The 20,082-nt window shown below is 42.8% G+C and overlaps 1 protein-coding gene across 1 annotated transcript; it reads right to left on the reverse strand.

Annotated features, from left to right (window-relative positions):
• Positions 1-353: 353 nt before the first annotated feature.
• On the reverse strand, positions 354-12,529 carry LOC144266534 (astacin-like metalloendopeptidase). The gene is made up of 11 exons (XM_077819968.1): positions 12,461-12,529; positions 12,200-12,224; positions 9,785-9,925; positions 8,036-8,153; positions 6,954-7,132; positions 5,578-5,659; positions 5,230-5,357; positions 3,667-3,782; positions 3,212-3,434; positions 2,722-2,840; positions 354-614 (listed from the first exon to the last, which is right to left on the reverse strand). Exons 1-11 carry the CDS (start codon positions 12,527-12,529, stop codon positions 354-356), a joined length of 1,461 nt encoding a protein of 486 aa, XP_077676094.1.
• Between the last annotated feature and the right edge of the window lie 7,553 nt (positions 12,530-20,082).

Raw genomic sequence — 20,082 nt, forward strand, 5'->3', positions numbered from 1 at the left:
TAACCACTGCACTCTACTGCAAAGTAGTAATACTAGTGTTGCACAGAGATTTTCAAATGTTGTCTTGCTAACCCACACAACCCTTCTGTGTGCTAGGCAGGCATTACTCTGCAGAGATTATGGCCAAAGACCAACATTTTCAAACTTGGGCAGAAGTAAGGCACCTAGAGTCATATTCAGGCATTGAAATAAGTCGCCTGATTTCCAGGTCTAAATACCTCCTGCTCTCACAGAAGTCAGGGGAAGCCGAACTTTAGGCTTTGAAAATGTTGCCTGATGTCACACACTGAGTCAGCTGCAGAGTTGGGGTTAGAATTTAGGGGCTGCTGGTCCCCAACCCCATGCTCAGTTTACTAGATTACACTGCGTTCTTTACTGCCTTCATACTTACTGAATGAATATTCAGCCTGGAATCCAGGATACTGCAGGAAGTCGTCACTGTGGAACTGGACAAGCGCTGAGTTCCCAGAGGAGATGAAGCCTTGAACTAGGTCATTTGCACAGTATTTACCCTCAGAACGGGCTGTGGTTGTGCCTCCATCGTAAATAACCAGGTAGTCATGTTGGCATTGAAACGAATCCTCCAGAAGGAAGGACACTATAGTCAGTGATATCTGTCAGTGGGAGACAAGCAAAGCAGACATCTCCACTATGTTCTCAGTGCATAATTTCTGTGAATCATACAGTCGTGATTGGATGGGTTAGGGCACCGGAAAACATTCAATTAATAATGAGCCAAATTCTCTGCAAGAGTAAACTGGTGATTTATTAAATAACAAGCTGCTTAACGAGGGCCTTTAGTATTTGTACAGTGCCTAACACAATGTGGGCACTACTGGAAATAACAACAACAATATTTAGATAGTCTCTTTCATCCCAAACTATACAAAAGGATCCTTTACACTCATCACTGATGGTGCATCACAGCAACTGCTTTCCCCTGCACAACAGCTCTATACGTACATTTGTAACAGGAAAGGTGGGGAAACCCACATCCAATGGGGAAGATATTTAGGTGAGTAGAATGTAATTACTCAAGTTGAAATATGGACAGGTCACCAGTGCTAACCTTATGTGCACTCGCTAATCCTCTGGGGTTTTAACTCTACAGGACTGGCCAGTTTCTAAGAGTTTGGGTGGACGCGAGAGGACACTGTGGTAGGTTGGAGGAATGGGGCGTCAGAGAAGTCTGAGAAGGTTTATTCAGAAACTGTGATGAGGGATGAAAGAGCAGAGAGAAGGAAAGAGCTGGGAGCTAGTTTAACATGGTTGTCATCCTTTGGCTCAGAGCCCTTAAGAGGTAATGCTTGTTTTCGAGATTTTAAGGCCTCACCACCCAACTCTTACAAAATGTGCCGTAGGATTTTTAGTAACCACAGTGGGTCTGGACCTCAATTTTAAATCTCATCTGAAAGACGGCATTGCCATCCACAAAGCAAACACCATGCTGTGGCAACAGGTCAGTTTTGACTCAGAAGAGTGAAAGCTACATACTGAGTCACCCACACCACTTCCACAGGATGGCCGCTCTTACGTTCCTGCATTTTCCTGAGTTTTCCTTGGAGGTCTCCTATTAAAATATTAACTAGGATCAGCCCTGTTTGCTTGTGAGACTTAATGGGCTCACAGTGAAAGGGGGTAAGTCAGCATGTTAATGTGTCCCCTTTGGAGACTATAAGAACATCAGAACAGTCATACTGGGTCAGACCAAAGGTCCTTCTAGCCCAGTATCCTGTCTGCCAACAGTGACCAATGCCAGGTGCTTCGGAGGGAATGAGCAGAACAGGTTATCATCAAGTGATCCATGCCCTGTCACCCAACCCCAGCTTCTGGCAAACAGAGGCTAGGGACACCATCCCTGCCCATCCTTGCCAATAGCCATTGATGGCTCTATCTTCCATGAATTTATCTAGTTCTTTTTTGAACCCTGTTATAGTCTTGGAGATAGAGATGTATGGATCTGCATTAATTCGGTTTACTATCTGGAAAATTCCAGCACTATTTCATTATATCTTGGTGAAATTGCCATTAACTCAACTCACTCACCCCTTTGTGTCCTAGAAACACAAAAACATTAGTGTGGATGGGATTTACTTTTCAAAAGTGGATGATGTTTAAACAGGTCAGAAAATTCAAGCCTGCCTCCATTTGTTGCACAGGTAGACAGGTGATGATACCCCTACCTGCAAAGTAGGTGCAGTTCCCCACAATCTCATTCATTTTCTTTAAAAAAGGCAAGTTCAGGAATGTTCTCTCTCAGTTCTGTGCCCACTGAAACCAGCCCTCTCACACAGATATTTGAAATGCAGACAGGTTGCAGTACAAAATTAACTTAAATCATCTGGAGAAACGATCTGGAGAATTCTGCCCGTGCACTAGCCAGGGTAGAAAAAGAGAGGGCAAGTTAGGGGTGGGGAGAGAAGGGGAAGGTAGGTGGCAGAAGAAGGGTCTGCTATGCTCCCTCCACTGGTGAAAGGCTTTCTGGGAGTAGTATACCTTAAAGGTGCCCCTTTTGCAGCTTTAACTCATGTCTGGATTGGGCAGAGAAGAACCTGGGGCAGCGCCAAGGTTCTCAATGGGCACAGTGGAGAAGCGTGCCCTTCCAGTTTGATAATTTGACATTCCAAACAGCTGCTGGATATTCTACAGTGACCAGAATCCATTTGATTTGCCATTGCTTCTATCTCCAGGGCAGCCCTACAGGACGTAACCCCAGCTCACCTTGGATCCTTCTGGTGCTATCATTATCCAGGCACAGTCTGTTAGTGGAGGATAGTGAGACGGATACAGTGGAGACTCAAATTTCCCATTTATGGCAGTAAAAGTCTTGCCACATTGCACTGGGAACAGAAAAGGGATTAAATGTACATGGAGACCCCCTTATGCACAAACACACACAGATGCCCACGCAGAGGTGTCCACACAGACACATAAACCTGTACACACATTGACATGGATTATGCCTTACAAGGAGGCCTCTTTATGCCACTCTAGCAGCATAAAGAGGGGTTGAGCAGCCTGTACAAAATATACCCATTGAAGGATTTTTTTCCAACCATTGTAATGCCTACGCCTTGCATCATCATTGCTCAAACATTTTTAATTTCATTTGTTTTGCATTTGATTTAAAATAATCATCCACAGCTCTGAGGCATAAATGAAAGTTGTCAGACATGGTCTCAGGCCTTACTGGGAGAGACTGGAGACTTACCAAAACTGTAAGAAGCCTTAAATTTGGGCAATGTGGTGCCATCACTGACCAACTCCACAAGCATCATGTTTCCAGAAGACACTACTGAGGGGAGCTGCACTGGTCGACACAATTTGTTCAGAAAGACAGTGTCTCTCCTGCTGCCTCCGTCATAAACCAGAATATGGTTGGAAGCACAGTCTGAGGAGGACTGGATATATAAGGAATTAAACTGCAGGAAAATCTGGAGAAAAGATCATGGAAGAATTTACCAACACAGCTCCAACTCTTCCAACAGTTCACTCCTAGTAGCTGAGTTGATTTTATTATTAATTCAATTGCTCAAGTAAAACTATTTCATCTAAAATATTTATCTAATAAGTTCAATTGTCATTGATAAGAGTACCTGGAAACCGATTGCACACTTAGCCCTCAATAGTTAGCAAAGAGCATTTCATTCCATAATCACTTCTTACTTTATTTGCTGGGATACGAATCAGCCATACAGAGTTGGTATTTTTGGGGTATGATGATCGGTAGATAGTAGAGGAAAAACTTCCAGTCAAATTAGAGAGCAAAGTGCTATGGATCCCTGGGGTTGGAGAGAATGAAAAGATCTTAATGATACTGGATGCACAGAAAAAGCAATAATAGAATTAAGTGCTCAGTATGATATACACACTCTTAATTTTCAGACAGAGTAATGAGTCTGATATGGAAACACATGTAAGGGAGGACAGTTTAGTTTGGCTTCTTACAAAGGGTTGGAATCCAGAAGGAAATGTCTCCTTCTGATTATCTATAACCACTAGGGGGCAGATTCACTGAACCTGTTGTAGGGTAGTAGAAATGACACCTCCGTATGCTAGCCTGGTCTTCTGTTCCATTGGGAGGATTCACCATGAGGAATGGTGGCCAATACTGAAGCTGCAACACTTTATCAGGGTTTTCCTAGTGAGGAGGACAGCTTTAGTTGATGGCTGAGGCTATTACAGCTATGGGATATTCTGTGGCTACAGAAAAGCCCTGTTGAAGAAGGCTACTGAATCAACACATCCTTTGGCCAACCTGGCTGTACCGCATTCTTAGCCTGGGCCAATCCACAGCAGCTGTCTGCTGTTGCAGCCTCCCCCCAGCCATCTGTTGCCAAGGTCTTTACCCATACAAGCTGTTATGGGACCTAGGGTGGATCTGGCCCTTTATATACTTTCCAGGGTGAAATTCACTACTATGCATGGGGCCAGCAAAAGGGCAGAGATGCACCAACTAAGCCTCCCATAAACCCTATGTGCAGAGGTTTGCATACCTGCACTAGGGTGAATTTTACCTCTATATGCTATCCTCTATATTGGTGGTTCTCAAGCTATTTACCATTGTGGGCCTCATATGCAGCTTGTTATGTGGGACGCATCCTCACAATATATATACTACCTGTATCGCCCTGAGAATGTCACGTGGGCTGCAGCTGTGTGCTGACTGGGCTTCAAGCAGCCTGCAGGTTGAGAACCACTGCTCTATATGTTTAAATTAAACAGTGTTGAGAAGGGGGCCTTTGATTTTTCCTTTGTTTGGCTGGTTATTCCAGAGGATCTTTCCTTCCATCTTGCTCATTCTGGAACCTTTTCCAGAGGAACTACCTCTTGTCATTCCAGAAATGCCATCCATGTCCACAAATGGCTTTTAAAATGTGCATTACTGAACAGATATGTGCAAATGTCTGATCTCTACACAGGCTTTTCCCAACTGGCCAGCTGATTTGCAAAAACCAATATGTTGAGCAGTTACATTTTTTTAAACGGTGCTCTATCAGTTGGGTTTCACATTTCAGTCATTTTTATCAAAGATGGCAATTGTCTTCTAGGGAGCATATGCCAACCAATCTACAGATCTGCACCATGAACTCACAGGCCTGGAACCTGTTGCATATTGATTGTATTGCTCCATTCAGAGACCGTACAAAATATATTTATTTTTAAAGTATGAGACCATAGCACAAGAGTGGATTAAAATGAATAAGGAATAATATTGGGCTTACTTACCACATTCATATAACTTATTGATTTTGGCCACATCTAGGTTACTCAGTCCAAACCTCTGTCCAATAGGCACTGTGCTATCAGGGAATGGAGTAATGGTTGCCTTTCCAGATGTATTGGAGAAAGCAAACCTGTAGTGATATGAGGAATAACACCCTAGAAGTTCACTGGGTTGTTTCATTGTTTTACCTTCAAAACACTGCAGAGTTATTTAATTTGGACTGTTGTTGAATGTAATATTCTGAAAAATATACTTTTAAATTAAACACTGCCTTTTTATATTTACAGTTCAGATGCTACTAACCAATCAGTGTTTGATAATGTAATATCAACCTAACCTCATTCTCTTACCTGTGATAGTGCATCACGGAAGAATAGTCATACTTGAGGCCCAGGTTATTAGCTCTGGTTGGCTTAAAGTGATAAAAATCACCTGTCAGTTACAATATATCATGTTTTAAAAAGTGAATCATAGTCCAGTAACAAACTAAATCAGCACAGCAACAATTTCTACTTCTACGTCAAATCAACATAGCATCCTTCACACAGTGCTTTGCAGTAAGAGACAATCACATACTAAAGTGATAAGGTAATATGCTTTAGATCTATGGTTACAGTCATCTACATTTGTGTATCTGGCATTGCACGTGCAACCCACTAGGCAGTGTGTGATTTGCATCCACCTCTGTGCCCATATTGTCTGTGGACTGGGCACAGGTTGGGTGTGTAACACACTGTGACCTGTGGGTTACCTAAGCTCTCTGCACGTTCATATTGAATGGGGAAGGATGGCCATGAGGTTAAGGCACTGGCCTGGGACTCAGGATGTAGGGGAGGAATTCCTAGTTCTCCCACAAAATTCCTGTATGCCATTTAATTACCCTGTGCCTCAGTTTCTCATCTGTAAAATGGGAGTAATAGCACTTCATTACCTCACAACACAGGCACCAGCTTCTTCCTTTCCCTGGGGTTGCTCAAGCCCCACTCAGCCTCAGGTCCCACTCCCACTCCACCCCTTCCTGCCCCTGCACCACCCCTCCCTTGCTCTGCCCTGCCTCCTCCTGCCTAGTTCCGCCCCCTCCCCTGAGCACGCCCGTCCCCACTCCTCCTCCCTCCCCCTTAGCGCCTCTGGCACTCCGTGGAACAGCTGATCTGCGGCGGGTGGGAGGCACTGGGAGAGAGGAGGAGGAGTTGATCAGCGGGGCTGCCGGTGGGTGGGAGGTGCTGGAGGGCCGTGCTGGCTGCCTGTGGGTACGAAGCACCCACTAAATTTTTTCCATGGGTGCTCCAGCCCTGGAGCACCCATGGAGTCGGCGCCTATGCCTCAAGGGGTGTTGTGGGGTTAATAATACTTCCTTGCCTCTCATGGTGTTAATGGAGCGATGATACTATGGAGATAGTGGCCATATAAATAGATAGAATAAAGAATGGCAAGAAATTACAGTGCAGTGCTTCTATTTTCAAACACAGAGATGAAGATCTAGTTAAATCCATATTCAAACGATCATCAGGATGAGACATTTACAAACTTTTTTCACCTTTTTCTGGGCACTTAACAGGGAGGCCAGCTCTACACTCTTGTACAGTCAGCCCCTGAGAGTGAGGAATTTACTTTGAGGAAAAGTTACAGATTCAGAACATAATACTTTAGGCCTCAGAATGGTTGAGTTAATATAATTTCTCTCTCTCTCGGTCAATCAAGTTCAAGTATATAATATGGTACATACCTGGACTAATGTACTGCCATGCAATCACTACATATTTGTCCCTGTCGTTCCTGTTCTGTTCATGCAGCATCCCCAGTGCATGGTTTAGTTCATGCTGAATGATTCCTTTCCTCATGCAACCCCCTTTGCGCACTGATACCACTTGGGAACCCCCAACCTTTCCAAAGTAAGACCAGCAGCTAGAGAATGAGAGAATATCATTCAGAATTCGGCGATGAAACCCAAAGGCTGGTGCTAACCCTAATTGCAATCCACAGCTGACTGGTTCAGAGGCTGCTGCTGCAGAAAGAATCACCTGTGCTGGCTAGCAAAATCTTTCTGTTCCTGTGGGAGTTTTTGTTTTTTTTCATTCTTGCCCAGTGATTGGACTTTTCAGCCAACATACTTTGAGCTGGTTTGTAGCTATAATTTTACTCTTGAACAGAATCCATAGAAGAAATAAATTGTTAAAATGTGTGAGCTGTGAACAGCATGTGGAAACTGCAGTACCTGTCACAGTTACTATACCAACCTAGGAACATTGACAAAGTGAACTGGGATAATAGCATTTCACTTCCAGAGAAATGGGTAAAAACCCCACTTTCGATCACAAGTGAAAACAAGTCTGTTAAAGTTTCTACCTGCTTCACTAACCAATTCAGTAAGACTGGCTGGTCTGTACTCAAGAAGGGCCAGGGCTATGCTTGCTTTGAGTCAGGAACAGTGACTTGATCCAAAGTCCATTGAAATTAATGGGAGTCTGTAGGGATCAGATTCCATTATAACATCACGGGCGCTGCAGGTCAGAATTGAGGTTGGTTGGTTGTGTTGGGGAGTAAGCATGAAAGGAATAGGAGGAAGTGCCATATGTCAAGATACATGGTCTATGGGCAAAGCTGTTATGGAGAGGTACTGGAATAGCCGGGGGGCTGCAGATCAAGATTAAGGTGCATCAACAATGTCAGGAATTCTGATTACTTAGTGCCTATTTTACCTGCTCTGGATCAAGCCAATGAGTAGTCCCTCATGTCTAGGAGTACTCATTTTACTCACACTTAATTTTATAAATCAAAAAGCGACAGACTCAGTGCACTGGCACCTACCCATCCTTTGGAGAAATATATATATAGTCAGTTTCCGTTGTGCGGTCTACAAAGTGAATACAAGTCAAGGTCTCATACTCTTGGATGGCACCAACAATCAGAGCTTTCTCTTCATGAGCTGGGGGAGGAATAGATATAGTGCTTAGTTGATATAAACTGGAGTCATTAGCACACCTGTGTGTGTGTGAGAGAGAGAGAAAGAGAGAGACGCTTTAGGGCAGCAGTAGCCTAGTTTTGTGGCACTAATAACATGCCAGAAGCCATAGGGCTGCACCTAATAAACAAATATATTTACATAAATGAACAAACATGCTAGCTGCAAAGCTGAAATAGGGGTCTGATCCTGAAAGTGCTCTGCACACAAGGCTCCCATTGACTCCAATGGGATTCCCTACGCACAGCACCAGCAACATCAGGCTCTAAGGCAAGATCTTTAGAATATCATAGCCCAGACCCTGACTTAAGAAGGGGCTATGGATTTGAGACCATAGAGCCCTGTGTGGCAAAGTTCCATCACCCGTGGTGATGGTGTGGGAGCAGCAGCTCACCCCAAGGGTCTATCTGCCTTATCTCCAACTGACCTGTTCCTCACTTGGCTCCTATTGCCTAACAGCAAGTGCAGGAAAGTAGGCACCAATCAGCTAGCTCAACACAAAGATCAGGTAGTGTTGGAGTGTTCATATGCCCATGTGGGAGGTCACAGGAAGAAACTGGAAAACCTCCTTCTCCCTGTGTTTAAATGGGACAGGGGAAAAGGAATTGCTGAGATCCAGCTCTAACACCTGGGGTGGGGGAAGCCCTCTAAAGAAGAAAGAATGGAAAGAGCTGGAGGGAAAATTTTGTCCCATTGTTGGCCTTCCGGCATCCAGGGAAGTGGAAACCTTAGGAGGGTAACAGCGGGGCAGTTGTGTGCAAAGTAAAGTCCACACAACCTACTGCATATGTTGTCTTAAGAGGCCAGCTTCAGGGCCAAATGCTACATGTGGCATCAGGAGTGATCTACAGAAAAGATAAGTTTGTGCAGAGGAGTCAGGATAAATGAGAAAATCTACCTACCACACATTCACCACTGTAGCATCTGGCCCAGGGGAAGAGTCTGGGAGAAAATCTTCCTCAGGAGGCCCATACAGACTTTTGGTGGATATGTACTGGAGGCGGGGGGCCCGAAATCCTGACTGACCCATGCCCTATTAAAGCTTAATCCACCTCTGGCTGGGAGGAAGGGCATCTCTTGGCTCTCTCTGCTACTCCGTGCCCACAAGTGTTGGCATGGCATCTGGAAAGGAGAGGACTTTCACCTCTCTATGTCTCCTCTTTTCCCCTCTTTCTTCCCCCCTCTCTCTTTGCCTCTTGACTGTTGGGAGGGAGAGATTTTCGCCTTTTTTCTCTTCTCTCGTGTGTGTGTGTGTGTGTGTGTGTGTGTGTGTGGCGGGGGGGGGGGAGAAATGAGGTGGGGGAAAGGTGAGGAAGCATTCCAGTGACTCATTCTATCCTATGGGAAGGTGTTTGCGAAGAGGCAGGTGTCTCCTCTCCCTTTTTCAGCCCAGCTTCTTGACAGCTATTTGACAGAGCCAGCAGAACATTAATTAGTGAAACACTTAATGTAGCCACATCATTGTGCTGAATGTTCCATGCTGAAATACAAGTCCTATGCTCTCAATAGCTCTTCATGGGCAGAAAAAACTGGCCCGGGAGGCTGCTAGTTGGCTGCTCCTCACCCATGTTAGCAATGTTAGAATGAAATCTTACTGTAGGAAGAAGAGATGACATAGGGGATGACAACGAGTCCATTAGATGACTTGGGCCAAAAGCACCAGTTAAATGGACAGACAATGGCATTGCGATGTCTTTTGGGGGTAATGTCACCTTCATATAAACGGGTCTTGCTGCCTGTGTAGATGAAAAAAACCTGTTACTGTCAGTTAAAAAACAGAACTGTGTGTATCCTACTGTACATATAGTGACTGAAATTCCACCAAGGGCCTTGTTCTGCCAATGTGAGAACAGATCACGAGTGATTCCTAATGTCATGAGAACCCACTAACAGAACTTCAGACTATACCCCAATTCAGAACACGTTTGAAGTCTGGGAAGTCCATGTCTGAAATCAGGCATGGATCCTAGCTTCACGGCTCAGGCTGATCTTTAATTATAAGATTCTGAAGCTTAAAGCAAAAATGACATTGACTTCAGGTCTTGTAACTAGCAGCATTTGAGACCCAGTTACTATGAATGACCCCAAAAATGCAAGCCAAAGCCACTTAGTTTCATTTTTCCATCCAAAAATATTCAGTGCCATAGGTTTTGCCTTATTTCATAGCTAAACAGAGTGTCACTTGGCTTCATATAAAATGGAGCCCCTTTTATTCTTGCAAGATTTGTGAACCTGGCAAACTTTTCAGTTAATCTGGTCTGAGTTTCCATTTTGCAACAAAACCTGGAACCAGGTTACTTCCTTGTGGTTTGAGGATTTTGCTGGTATTTCCCATAGCTCTACTTACAGCACTGGGAGCAAGGTATTCACACACAAGGTCAAACAGAAGGAGAAATCTGAGAACAATGAGTTCTGTATAATACAATGTAATTTAAACAAACTGAGTCATACTTTCAGTACAAGGTTCTGCCAAATCTTTCCAGGGATTTTTCCTAGTCCTGCTAAATTTATAAAGGATAGCTCATGTAAAGAATCATAAGAAACTAATTCACTGCATTTTGTTTTAAATTGATTACCTTTATTGGATTTTAAAATTAAACTAAAAATGGTTTCTTCTTCACTCTCTGGGAAGGCAACTCCTGCAAGAGATATCAAGGATGTGAAACTTCTTATGCTTGAACAGTGTGAGAAAATATGGATTATAAAAATATAGCACATGGGTACCTGGCATGTTCTTCTCAATATCAGGGAAAATTCTGATCCTACTGAAGTCATTGGGAATTTTGCCATTGATTTCAATGGGGCCAGAACTATATCCTTTGTGATGCTATAACAGTATAAAAGGCAAATCTATTGTAACTGTGTTCTTTCCTATAACAGTTATCCTTATCCGCCCTTCCATGCTCTTCCTATTGTTTGTTACACTCACTTGGTTTTAGTTCTAAATTAATTGTAAACTCTCTGGGGTAGGGACTCTTTACTATGCATTTGGACAGGGCTCAGAACAAAGGGACCCTGATCCTGGCTCGGACCTTTAGGTACTACTACAATACAAATAATAAGTCCAAAAGCAGTTTATGATTATTCAGAATGGAAGGTGCTATATAATTAGACTGCTATAATTAGATACTATTGAGGACCTGATTCTCCACTGTCTTGAACTTTGTGTCATCATTTATACCTGAGCTAAGTGGGTGTAAAATGCTCCCAAATCTGAATTTTGCATTCATGCTGGTGGTAGCATTTTTCACCCATTTTGCACTCAATTTGTAGAGGTGTAAATGAGGCAAGAGGATCGCAGTGGAGAATCAGGTCCTAATTTGCCCTTTCTTAAAACCCATTTTATATGATCTCTCTCAAAAATGGCCTCATTTGTAAACACCCTAATTATATAATATAGACATTTTAAAACGATTGTGCACAATAGTGTAATATCCAATCATTCTTTCAGTGTTCTGAGGACAAATGGCTCTAGCTTACAGTTCAAGATGTCCTCATATGCTCCCTGATGGCAATTATAACCTTGCCTCTTATGTGGACTGTGCATTAGTCTCCCACATGCACTAAACAACTTGCCTCAGTTAAAGCTGTTCTTAGAAAACTGTTAAGAAACTCAATAAAGATTAAAAAGTAATTGCAAAAAAAGTAAAGCTTCTATTTGAAGTTCATGATAAAGCAAAGTGCTTTCAATCTGGAGCAGAGGGGAAGGATGACAAGAACAGCTCTAGAAACTAATGGCAAAGTGTTGTAACTTCATACCAAGGGAGCCCTAATAATGGAGAGTTAATAATGGACATTAGGAGAGAATATTTCCTATTTAAGAAGCAAAAAATAACAGGGTGAAACACAAGTACCATTTAGGAATAGTTGTAACCTGAAGCAGTAAGATATGCCAAGCTCTTTGCATTTATGTACTTTAAATTTAAATGATTTCAGCTCAGTAAGAGGGCTGATACATTCCTGTTTTTTTGATTACAGTAATTTTCTAGTATTGTATAAATCACACTTACCTTCATAGCTTTGTTCAGTGTTCACCTGCAAGAAAAATACATTTTTTTCACATGCCAGTTCTGTCAGAAATGTAACACATCTGGAAAAAGGGAAACTGAAAAGAATCAAAACATTCAGATTCATTAAAAATAATTGTCCAACTTATTTCCTAGCATGTTAAAAGGGTGGAGCGTGGGGAAGGTATCCCAACCATCCAGCAAAGAAATAAAAATCACATACAAGAAACAAATCTGTGAATGACTCTGCTGTTTTACTCTCACCTGGATAGGGAAGTCTACACTGAAATAAAAGTGAGATGCAAAAAGGACTAGTCGAATCTTCAAGTCCATCCTCAACCTCTGAAAACTTGTCTGGAATAGTGACTATGACTCACAGTTCTGGAGATACCTATTTAAATTCTTTGGTACCTTGCTGTGCCTCTATCAGATTCTGACTATTCATGCAAGAAGACGGTGTGGCCAATCAGTTGTCAGGAACAGAGAATTAGAGAAACAATGGACTTTAAAACAAACATGAGAGATCTCTGGAGAAAGGTGTCCAGAGCCTTATCACAAATGTGGAGGGACACTGTCAGATGAACATTAAATACAATTTTAAAACATCATTACAATACCTTTGGTTATTAAAACTAAAATAATTTAGTAATTCTAATTCACTTTTCTCCCTTCATATGAAAAATAATGTATTCTTTTCACAGTATTTTACTGGTAGTGCACAGAAACTGGTAGAAAACTATTTTACAAGCAACTATCAAGTGCTTCCAGATGTAGCTCCATTTGCTTTAACTTGTTTATCAGAGCTTTTACAAACCATCCATTTTATTATCTATTGTCACCGGTTCTGCTGTAGAAGAGGAAAAGAGCTACAACTGGGAGAATTCTGCGTCACTGCACGTGTGCATAATTAATAAGCCATGCATTTTTTTTATTTTTTTTTTTTTTGTGCAGAAAAAGCCTCTGCAGGAAAGTTGCTGCAGATCTGCCTCTTGCCCACCACAGGGCGATGTGGTGGTAGAACAGAAGGCTCAGAAGGGCTAGTGGGGGAGGACAAACTGGGGCAGGGACTGAATGGGAGTGGAGATGCAGGGCCACAGAGGGGAGGGAGGTGCAGGGCCGGATGGAGGAGTGGGTGTCTGTGCGGGTGGAGGAACACATATAGACAGGGGGTGCAAGGACACATGGAGGTGCAGGGACAAATGGGGATAGGGGAAGATGTGCCTGACTGAATGGGAGAGGCTAGGGGTCAGCCAGGGTCTGCATGGGGGAAGCTCCTTAACAATGCCTCCCTGCTTCCCCTCACCAAAAAAACTGTTCCATACTTTTCCCACCCATACCCAACAACCCTCCAAATTCACACCCAGGCTTCTTCCCAGCAATTACTTCCCTCTCCCGCAGTTTCTGTGTTACCCCTGACTCCCCCAAGCCTTTGCACTGCTTTTGAGGGGTGCGGGAAATATGGTTCTGTACTGTAGTTTAAATGAATTATTACTCAGACTTCTGTATTAATATGCCTAGTAAGGAATCTATTTGTCAAAAAACATTTCCTGAATCTTTTTTGTTGTCGATATTATTACAGACATACTTGCTGACAGGTATTTTGAAAGAAATCACCAAAAATAATTGAAACTGGTGTGATTATATAGTGTTATTTTGAGAAATAAATATGCAGAATTTGAAAATATTGTGGGCAAAAATTTAAAATTTTTGTTGCAGAATTTTTAATGTTTTGGTGCCTAATTCCCCCAGGATTAAAGAGCTAAATCCAGGGTTCTGAATTATCACTGCCTCTTCCATTCCTTCTGTGATATCCAAAGGGCATGTGCCCACAACCATGCTGTGACGTGCCATCCGGGGCTATCAGGAACTTTATAGCCATTAATGGCATAAGTCTCTGATGGTTTCCAGCCACCAACTAGGCAACCAACATTTTATGGTGGTCTTTTACACTAGGATACACTAAGTTTTGACACCTCCTATATCCCTGGTAAAAGGACTTCCCTTTCTAGTTAGAAAAAGTTGGCTTGTCTTTACTTCACATGTACTGAGCTCCTCTTCTAATACTTGAGCAAACCTTTTCCTTCCAAAAAGCACATTGCTGAAATCCTTCTATGGAATAGCCTCCCTTGGATGAGAATATCCATTCCTCATAAAGCAGCTTTAATGCCATGGGCTGCTATCAGGCCCTTGATGATCTATCCATAGACCATACTGAGCAGAGATAGACAGACCTGGATCTCTGAACATATCTCTCTGGTACTGTAGCTCGGTGGCTATATTCACAGCTGAATAGTTCAGTGGCTGAAAACAAAGGATGCCTACCAGGTAATTGGGCTTTTTTATTGTTATGATTTATTGGGTGTGTTAAGCCCAGTAGTAATCAGCATGTAGAGAGGAAGGATGGATCAATGACATCTTTGGTGTTAGGCTGGGAGCTGGAAGATCTATGTTCAACTCCTTTCTGTGCCACAGACTTCCTGTGTGATCTTGGCAAGTCACTTAATCTCTCTGGGTAGGATCCATGAAGAGTCTTAGACATGGCCATCCAGAGTGTGGCGGTGCCTGTAAAATCACAGGAACATGCTGTGATACGCAAAGCTGAGTTAGGTGCATAGACTCCATATACAGTACAAGGAATGGAGAGTGATAGGCACCTAAGAATGTAATTCACAAAAGCCAGCACACTAAGTGCAGAGCCACCTCAGGTACCCAATGGGAGATTCTGACAACAGGGGTGTGTGCTAAGCCCCACTTCTCTTTTGAACATAGGTACCTAAATCTAAGTTGCAGGGAGCTGTCTATCTCTGTTTAATGACCCACAGACTGGAACCAGGTGACTGGAGTCAGGCAGCTTAGGCACCTCTTGCAAGAATGAGTTAGGGGCCTGCCTCATTTCACACAAAATGGCAGGAGGAGGGGTGCTTCTGCCTCCACTCACCTTCTAACATCTAGCCCAGTGGTTAAGAGTACTTGTTTGGAATGTGGGAGACCCTGGTTCAATTCCCCTCCTGTGAGAGAGAAGAAAAATTTGAAACTATGGGTGTCCCATGTGAGTACCCTAACCACTGAGCTATATGCTATTCTGAAGTGGGCATCCCTCAATTTCTCCTGTTGAAGCTGTTCTACTGTGGATAAATAATGAAAGCATGATTGGTGCAGAGTGACCAGACCCAGGGTCTCCCAGGTGGGTGCCTTAACCACTGGACTACAAAGTCTTTTCTCTCACACTCTGGCCCAATGACTATTTAAGTACTTATTCACAATGGAACAGTCATTGGGCCAGAGGGAAAGAGTGTGAGAATGACTCTGTAGTCTAGTGGGCCCTGGTGCTCCCATTCCCCACCTGCGAAATGGGGATAATAGCACTTCCTCAGAGAGGTGTTGTGAGACTAAATACATTTAAAAGCAGATTGTGAGGTGCTCAGGTAACTACAGTAAAGGGGCCATATACGATAGATAGATTTAGTGTCTATCTCTCAAGTGGTAATGTACTTACTCAAACACAGATGTTCCTTCCTAAAATGCAGGGGATGGACTAAGAGGGACTTTTAGTCCTTTCCATCCCAATTGTTCTCTGTTTACATTTTTCTTGTTCTGTCTGGGGGGAGGTACTGGGTTATTTGTTTGCTAATGTTCTAGGTGTGTTGGGAGCGGTCTAGTCTTCTTTATTTCTCTCAGGGTGACGGATGGTTTCTTGTTTTGTGTGTGGGTCTTTATTTGCTTCGGAAGTTGTGGCTATTGGTTACTAAGCACTGAGCCCTAACTAATGGTTAAGTTATTTAGCTGAAAATAATGCCAGTAGTAGTAGTGCTCTTTAGCATATGGCCAATCTGCTGCCACCAGGCCATGACCACCTGTCACAATGAATTACCACTATTTATTCTTTCTTCATTATGTAGTGTGCAATTTTCACTTGTTTTTTTGTAGTATTTCTCATTTTAATGACAGGCAATACAAATGCCACACAGTACAGTACATGACATCAAGTAACCAGTGCTGAATGCAGTGTATAAGTAAACAGGCACAACAATGTAGGTCAACTATGCTTTACAATACAGGTCACCTGCGCTTAGGCAGGTATCCTGGAGAGGTAAAATATGACCTCAAGGTCTGGTTTTAAGCTCAGTATCAACAATAATCTCTTATTTTCATATCTCAGTCTAATTAGGCTGGTTTACAATATACATTCATTATCTGAATGTATTACAATATGTGTAACTGAAAGCATTGTCTTTTGTGGTGCTGAAATTTGGGATCTCATCCTTTGTTCAGACTCGAATCTCTGGATTGGTGGCCAAAGCATGAAGGGGCATCTGAATGTTTAATAGAGCTGGCGTGTAAATACCTTGCAATGCTGGCTATGAAAAGTGCCATACGAACATCTGTTCTCACTTTCAGGTGACATTGTAAATAAGAAGCGGGCAGAATTATCTCCTGCAAATGTAAATGAACTTGTTTCTCTTAGCGATTGACTGAAAAAGAAGGAAGACTGAGTGGACTTGTAGGCGCTAAAGTTTTACATTGTTTTGTTTTTGAGTGCAGTTATGTAACCAAAAAAAAAATCTACATTTGTAAGTTGCACTTTCACGATAAAGAGAGTACACTATGGTACTAGTATGAGGTGAATTGAAAAATATTATTTATGTTACCATTTTTACAATGCAAATATTTGTAATAAAAATAATATAAAGTAAGCACTGTAGATTTTGTATTCTGTGTTGTAATTGAAATAAATACATGTGAAAATGTAGAAGAACATCCAAAATATTTAATACATTTCAATTGGTATTCTATTGTTTAACAGGGCAATTAAAACTGCAATTAATCACGGTTAATTTGTTTAAATCGTGATTCATTTTTTGAGTTAATTGTGAGAGTAAACTGTGATTAATCGACAGCCCTAATTTTTTCATAAACTTTATTAGTACATACATATGTCTGTGTCGTACTGGGGCGAAAAAAAAAGTTTATTTGAATAAGCACTTATCTGGGAGTGAGATCTAAAGTATTTGCTACACCTAGTAAAGCAGAAAGAAAAGGAGTACTTGTGGCACCTTAGAGACTAACCAATTTATTTGAGCATGAGCTTTCGTGAGCTACAGCTCACTTCATCAGATGCATACCGTGGAAACTGCAGCAGACTTTATATATACACAGAGAATATGAAACAATACCTCCTCCCACCCCACTGTCCTGCTGGTAATAGCTTATCTAAAGTAATCTTCAGGTTAGGCCATTTCCAGCACAAATCCAGGTTTTCTCACCCTCCACCCCCCCACACAAATTCACTCTCCTGCTGGTGATAGCCCATCCAAAGTGACAACTCTTTACACAATGTGCATGATAATGAAGTTAGGCCATTTCCTGCACAAATCCAGGTTCTCTCACTCCCTCACCCCCCTCCAAAAACCCACCCCCAAACACACACAAACTCACTCTCCTGCTGGTAATAGCTCATCCAAACTGACCACTCTCCAAGTTTAAATCCAAGTTAAACCAGAACATCTGGGGTGGGGGGGGGGTAGGAAAAAACAAGAGGAAATAGGCTACCTTGCATAATGACTTAGCCACTCCCAGTCTCTATTTAAGCCTAAAGTAATAGTATCCAATTTGCAAATGAATTCCAATTCAGCAGTTTCTCGCTGGAGTCTGGATTTGAAGTTTTTTTGTTTTAAGATAGCGACCTTCATGTCTATCTTAAAACAAAAAAACTTCAAATCCAGACTCCAGCGAGAAACTGCTGAATTGGAATTCATTTGCAAATTGGATACTATTACTTTAGGCTTAAATAGAGACTGGGAGTGGCTAAGTCATTATGCAGGGTAGCCTATTTCCTCTTGTTTTTTCCTACCCCCCCCCCACCCCAGATGTTCTGGTTTAACTTGGATTTAAACTTGGAGAGTGGTCAGTTTGGATGAGCTATTACCAGCAGGAGAGTGAGTTTGTGTGTGTATGGGGGAGGGTTTTTGGAGGGGGGTGAGGGAGTGAGAGAACCTGGATTTGTGCAGGAAATGGCCTAACTGGATTATCATGCACATTGTGTAAAGAGTTGTCACTTTGGATGGGCTATCACCAGCAGGAGAGTGAATTTGTGTGGGGGAGTGGAGGGTGAGAAAACCTGGATTTGTGCTGGAAATGGCCTAACCTGAAGATTACTTTAGATAAGCTATTACCAGCAGGACAGTGGGGTGGGAGGAGGTATTGTTTCATATTCTCTGTGTATATATAAAGTCTGCTGCAGTTTCCACGGTATGCATCTGATGAAGTGAGCTGTAGCTCACGAAAGCTCATGCTCAAATAAATTGGTTAGTCTCTAAGGTGCCACAAGTACTCCTTTTCTTTTTGCGAATACAGACTAACACGGCTGTTACTCTGAAACTAGTAAAGCAGTAGATCACTCTCCCTCAGAAGCAAGAGAGAAGCAGGAAGTAAGTGTCACAGATCACCCCCAGACTCACAAAATCCTCCCTGAGAGACACTTCCTTTCCAGGGCTCTTTTTCTGGGTGATGCAGCTCTGTGCCACTCTATACTCAGGATATTCAGTAAATGCTCAATATGGCCCTAAATGTTTACACAATCGGAGACCAACAGAAATATTTCAAAAAAAGAAAAGGAATACTTGTGGCACCTTAGAGACTCGCAAAAGCTTATGCTCAAATAAATTTGTTAGTCTCTAAGGTGTTACAAGTATTCCTTTTCTTTTTGCGAATACAGACTAACACGGCTGTTACTCTGAAACCTGAGAAATATTTCAGTAAGAATGTTTTCAAAATAATTTTAATAGAAAGGGTTTAATTTTTATTTTAACAACTGACTGTTCCCCTGTTATGTGAAACCAAGCTTACATGTGTATGGGCAGGGAGAATGGTGAAGTTCTTTACGGTAATGGGCAATGGGGGGGATTTTGGAGGAAAGATCTGAGCAGATCAATTCTAAATATTTTTTGTCAAAGTTGGTGGTTGGAGTTGTCAGAGATGTGAGTCTGAACAAGGGATGAGATCCCAAATTTCAGCACCACAAAAGACAATGCTTTCAGTTATATTACAGATAATGAATGTATGTTGTAAACCAGCCTAATTAGACTGAGATATGAAAATAAGAGATTATTGTTGATACTGTGCTTAGGCAGGCACGCCTTGTTGGATTTCTCACCATTTACTAAGGGTAACCATTGGTCTGAAGCAGTGTGGCCATTTGTCTGTTCTTAAAGTTTGTGAAATTCTTTGAAAATTAAGGGGACTGTGTAAGGGCAACAACTGCTAAGGGTAAAATGCAGTTTAGCATGCCCTCACTCCTGTGGGATAGCACATCTCAAAATCCCATTGGCCCTGACAGCATGTAACCATTACATGGAGAGACCTCCATGGGTTTACTATTATTTATTGCTGAGTGATAGAGGCGACTGGGCAGGAAGGCAGAAGGCTAGTGGATGGCCAGGGAAGGTTGCGAGTGAATAAACCTTCAATGCCAACTACCTCTGATGCTGTTTCTTACTGCACGTCATCCCCTCACCCCACAAGCTCCGCAGACGCTATGGCGGGGCAGGAATGGGAAGCTGATGTGTCCAAAAGCATAAGGCAAGGAAAGGGGGTGGCAGACGAGGTGTGCTGGGTGCGATGACAAAGGGGGAACTCAAGATCTGAGGGGGAAGAACTGGAGGGGGGAGCCATTCACTCCCAGGAGTGACGGAGCCCGTGCCCCGGGGGGCGGGGGGCGTGTTCAGGGGGCAGTGTGCGGAAGAAGCTCCTGCCCAAGGCGCCAGTGTTTGATGACAGCGCCTCTACCACTCCCCCCGCCCCCCCAAGATGGCGGCGCCAGGCAACCTGCCCGGCCACAGCGTTTCCGGTTCCGGCCGGGTTGCCATGGCGCTCTGTCCCGCCCCCCG

This window comes from Eretmochelys imbricata, chromosome 6, assembly GCF_965152235.1.
Source record: "Eretmochelys imbricata isolate rEreImb1 chromosome 6, rEreImb1.hap1, whole genome shotgun sequence".
In the NCBI taxonomy this organism is placed as follows: domain Eukaryota; kingdom Metazoa; phylum Chordata; order Testudines; family Cheloniidae; genus Eretmochelys; species Eretmochelys imbricata.